The sequence below is a fragment of the Neomonachus schauinslandi genome, chromosome 1, assembly GCF_002201575.2.
Source record: "Neomonachus schauinslandi chromosome 1, ASM220157v2, whole genome shotgun sequence".
NCBI lineage: Eukaryota > Metazoa > Chordata > Mammalia > Carnivora > Phocidae > Neomonachus > Neomonachus schauinslandi.
The window spans coordinates 152887084-152892260 of record NC_058403.1 but is presented as its reverse complement, the minus strand read 5'-3'; the positions used below and the strand labels follow the sequence as shown (position 1 = coordinate 152892260).

At 45.2% G+C, this 5177-nt stretch overlaps 1 protein-coding gene across 7 annotated transcripts in view; it reads right to left on the bottom strand.

Annotated features, from left to right (window-relative positions):
• Nucleotides 1-4336: 4336 nt before the first annotated feature.
• The window catches only part of CNOT10 (CCR4-NOT transcription complex subunit 10), an 80943-nt gene continuing 80102 nt past the window's right edge, over nt 4337-5177 (bottom strand). For all 7 annotated transcript variants that reach the window (XM_021677522.1, XM_044916114.1, XM_044916118.1 and 4 more), the window contains one exon: nt 4337-4769. In XM_021677522.1, the coding sequence (XP_021533197.1) occupies nt 4618-4769 (152 nt within the window). In that variant the 3' untranslated portion in view covers nt 4337-4617. The remainder of the gene's footprint in view (nt 4770-5177) is intronic.

Genomic DNA, 5177 nt, shown 5'->3' with positions numbered 1-5177 from the left:
TACACGCTGCCGGAATGGGTGTGGTGTCCACGCACAGACAGGCGGAAGTGGGCCAGGACGCCAGTAAAGGACTTGGCAGTGTGGAGCTCTGCAGGGGCCATCCTATGGCATGAGGGCCAGGGGCATAATGCTCCAGCTCTTCTGAGGGTGAGTGCCTTACAGTCTGGGGGACACTTGCAATCACATTCTCATTGGGTCTGTGAATTTCGCCCCTTTTTGAAGCTGAATGGGTAGTGGGAGTTTGAACAGAAGCTGATGAGGCTCTTCTCAAAATTTACCACTTTAAGGGCACCTGGCTGGCTTAGTCTGTAGAGAGACTCTTGAGTTTGAGCCCCATGTTGGATGTAGAGATTATTTATTATTATCTTATTTAAAATAAGATCTTGGAGCACTAGGGGCGCCTGGGTGGCTCAGTCGTTGAGCGTCTACCTTCGGCTCAGGTCATGATCCCGGGGTCCTGGGATTGAGCCCCGCATTGGGCTTCCTGCTCCACGGGAAGCCTGCTTGTCCCACTCCCCCTGCTTATCTCCCTCTCTCACTGTGTCTCTTTCAAATAAATAAGATCTTTAAAAAAAAAAAAAAAGATCTTGGGACACTTGGGTGGCTCAGTTGGTTAAGCGTCTGCCTTTGGCTCAGGTCATGATCCCAGGGTCCTGGGATTGAGCCCCGCACTGGGCTCCCTGCTCAGTGGAGAGCCTGCTTCTCCCTCTCCCTCTGCTGCTCCCCCTGCGTGTGCTGTCTGTCGAATAAATAAAATCTTTAAAAAAAAAAAATCTTAAAATATATATATGTATATATATTTATAGATACACATACAACCCTAACAAGTAAGATTTAAGGTTGATGCCTACAACACCCACACCTGTTTACTGAAAACCATATGCCATAAGGGTATTTATCCGGGGCACCTGGGTGGCTCAGTTGGTTAAGCTTCTGACTTCAGCTCAGGTCATGATCTCAGGGTCCTGGGACAGAGGCCCCACGTCTGGCTCCACGCTCAGCAGCAGTGCTTGTCCCTCTCCCTCTGCCACTTCTCCATTCGTGCTTGCACTCTCTAATAATAAAACATCTTTAAAAAAAAAAAGTTATGTATCAAGAGAGACCCAAAGGGGGAAGAAATGGAAATACCTGGGGAAAATTTCAGGGAAGTGGCATTTAAAATCTTTTAGCACATTAGGATTACCTCACTTAACAAAGGTGGCATTAACAAATTGGGTCAGGAATAGGTGGGAAGGCGGCTTCCTGGCTGATGCAACTAGTATCAACAGTCATGGAAATGGAAGAGTTTACATTTAATGTGCTGGGATCTGCCCAGGGCAGGCTATGGAAAGCAAAGCTGGGCTGATGGAACAGGCATCATGCCTTTGACAAGGCATCAGAAAGAGTTCATAGGTTGGGAAAACACTTACCTGGCCTCCCCTTAAGATGTGCAGGGCTATCCTAGCAACTGCAGCCAACACTGTTAGTGACTTCTTTTCCAGCCTTCCCTGCAGCTAAGGATGGCTACCTGACTTGATCTGCCAAAGGAGACGTGAAGCTGGGAGTTTGTTCTGACAGTCTCCTATGAGGATAGGCTGCCTTTACCCTCTTCTTGCCTTCAATGCAGATGCAATGCTGGAACATCCTGTGACTGAGGACAAAAACCCAAATGCTAAGGACAGTGACATGGAAAACGGGAGTGGAGTCCCTGAAGGCATCCCTGAGCACTAAAACCAAGGCCAGCAGCTGCCTATGTGCCCACCTCTTAAGTGAGAGAAAAACAATCTTCGTTGATATCATGAACCCATTGTTTACTACTAGCAGCCAAATGTATTTTTTTAAAGATTTGAGAGAAAGCATGCCAGTGAGTGGGGGGAGAGTCCCAAGCAGACTCTGTGAGGAGCCCGATGTGGGGCTCAATCCCATGACCCTGAGATCATGATCTGAGCAGAAACCAAGAGTCAGACGCTTAACCTACTGCGCCACCCAGACACCCCAAATGTATTCTTATTTAACACAGCAACATGGGGCCTGACCTGCCTCATAGCTATTCCTACTTTCCCATAAACCAATCAGCAAGCAAGGAAAGTTCTCATTTCTTGTGATTTCTCCAAAGATGTATTGTCCTCAAGTACAACTAACAGGCCTTTTCCCACTTCACACTAACAAGACCCTGTGGGGTCCTCCAATTTATCAGGTCTGTGGACTCATTCTCCAAAAACTGTCTAGGACAAGCAATTCTGTTACCAACCTGCAGCATATGAGTGGGTCCCCCAGTGCTGCTGCTTGTCTGGGACTTGGGAATGCAGAGGCTACAGACTTGGACCAATACCAGTGAAGCTTAAGGGTCTTCCTCTCATCTGGAAATGGCTTTGAGAGGCCCATGGAAGCTAGGCCACTGTTTTCAGTATCTACCTAGAAAAAATTTACTCTGTAAAGACAAATTTTAAGAGTAATGTGGCTCTTAAAAGAGCAACAGAACCCCTATGTGCCCACCCATCCCATGTTTAATTGGAAAAAGAGGGTGCCTGGGTAGCTCAGTTGGTTAAGCCTCTGCCTTTGACTTGGGTCATGATCCCAGGGTCCTGGGATCGAGCCCCACATCGGGCTCCCTGCTCAGCGAGGAGCCTGCTTCTCCCTCTCCCTCTGCTTGCTGCTCCCCATACTTACGTTCTCTGTCAATTAAATTCTTAAAAAAGTGGAAAAAGAAACTCCCCCCTTCTCTGAGTCCTTTGTGTGCAATGTCTATTACATCACAGATACCCCGTTCTAGTAGATATACCTATGTAAAGTGATTTCAGCAACAGAATAAGATCAAGTTTTGGGTAAATTATGTGCTTTGTTATCAAATACTTTCCTCTCCAGGCGTGAAAGTGAGGAACCATTCAGTGAGCTGGTGTGTCAGACTTCCCTATCTGAATGTGGTCTCCAAACTAGGGAACTGAAGAGATGTAGACAGCAAGAGACACTCCTAAATAGCAAGCTTTGATGAACCTACCAAACATGATCTCAACCAGGAGGTCACCCAATTTTTCTTTCATTTTTCTTTTTTTAAAAAAATATTTATTTAGGGGCCCCTAGGTCACTCAGTTGGTTAAGCATCTGCCTTCAGCTCAGATCATGATCCTGGGGTCCTGGGATCAAGGCCTGCATCAGCTTCTCCCTCTCCCCCTCTGTCCCCGCCCCCATGCTCTAATAAATAAATAAAATCTTTTTTAAAAATGGAATTTGAGAGAGAGAACCTCAAGCAGACTCCCTGCTGAACACAGGGCCCGACCCCACGACCCTGAGATCATGACCTGAGCTGAAATCGAGTCAGACAGCCAACCAAGTGACCCAGGTGCCCCTTTTTTTAAAAAAAAATTTTTCTGGGGGCACCTGGGTGGCTAAGTTGTTAAGTGTCTGCCTTTGGCTCAGGTTATGGGAGCAATCCCCCCTGTGTGGGGCTCCCTGCTCACCAGGAAGTTGGCTTCTACCTCTCCCACTGCCCCTCCCCCCAATTCATGCTCTCTCCCTATCTCACATAAATAAAATCTTAAAAAAAATTTTTTTTTTAATTTTTTAAGGAATCTGTACACCCAACGTGGGGCTTGTACTCAAAACCTGAGATCAAGAGCTGATTGCTCCTCCAACCATGTCAGCCAGGTGCCCCGACCCAATTTTTCCAAAGAAAGTCTGTATTATGGCTTTTCCCCCTAAAGTTAATGTATTAACCCTATGGACAAATTTTGGCCATGTTAATCCCACAACATATGCCTGTCTGTCCGAAAGCAGCTTTTTTTTTTTTTTTAATTCTTAAAATTTTTTTTTTAAATTTTTTAAATTCTTTAAATTCGTGGGGCTCAAAGTCACAACCCCAAGATCAAGAGTCATGTGTTCTACCAACTGAGTCAGCCAGGCACCTGGGAAAGAAACAATTTTAAATTTTTGTTTATATCTGCAAAGAGGTTAACAATGAACCTTGAGCTCCTTGCTAACAGACTCTAGAACCAGTGCCTCTGCCTAGGGGTACAGGAGGATGAACATGACCACTGCCCTGAACCTGGTTTGTCTTCATTTGTAATCTTGAAGCAAGTGATTCCTATCAGACCAGTCATCTCTTCTTAAGCCAATTTAATGGCCCTATGGGTTCTATTATGCATTTTCTGGTCCTTTTAGTCATAACCAGGCAGAAAACACATCAACTTCCCCTCCTCTCTGCCCCCAGACCAGCTTCTGGATTGGCTACTCATCTACTGCTGACAGGTCTCTCAGGTTTTAAAACTTTAACACTAAACCTCAGATGCTAAAATTGTCCAACAGTTGCAAGAAAGACAAAATGTATTATACAAGACTGTTCTGATAAGACCATGTTTTAATTGCCTATGACATGGATACATCACATAATGGCTCAAAATGTAAGATTAAAGAAAAAGATGAAAACGAGTTTGTGAATCCTTAATTTTAAGTAAGCTTCTGGCAAAAACAAAACAAAACAAAAAAACCCCCAAAAGCCAGGGGTTAGAATCATTTCAAAATTGTGTCTTCAAAACTAGCACCTTTCACCATCTGTTTTTATTCATTTTGCTGTGATACAACTAAAAAGGCCCGTAAATACCCCCCTGGGTCTCAAGTAACAGTTTTCTGAGAGCAAAAATGTCACTTTCTCTGTGCAGTGAAAGCCGGCATTTGGATGGGCTGGATCGGGTGGACAGGCTGGAACACTGGCTTCTTTCTCATCTCAGACAGTGTTTTCACTGTGGGGAGCAGTTGATTCCTTTTGATGATCTGTAAGGCCAGCTGGGTATTACCTATAAAAACACTTCCCATTAAAAAAAAAAGCATGAACAATACCATGTGCAAAGCAAGCCATCAGCATCATGCAAGGGAATTAAAAGAGGGTCTGGGAGAGCAGTGGTCTGCAACCTTTGCTACACACTGAAGCCACATCATGTCTCCGTCCCATCCCCAGAAATTCTGATTTAAGAGATCTGGGGTGTGACCTGGGCAAGGGGATTTTTAGGGGTGCCTGGGTGGCTCAGTCGTTAAGCGTCTGCCTTCGGCTCAGGTCGTGATCCCAGGGTCCTGGGATCGAGCCCCACATCAGGCTCCCTGCTCTGTGGGAAGCCTGCTTCTCCCCCTCCCACTCCCCTGTCTCTCTGTCTCTGTTATATAAATAAATAAATAAATAAATAAATAAATAAATAAATAAATAAATA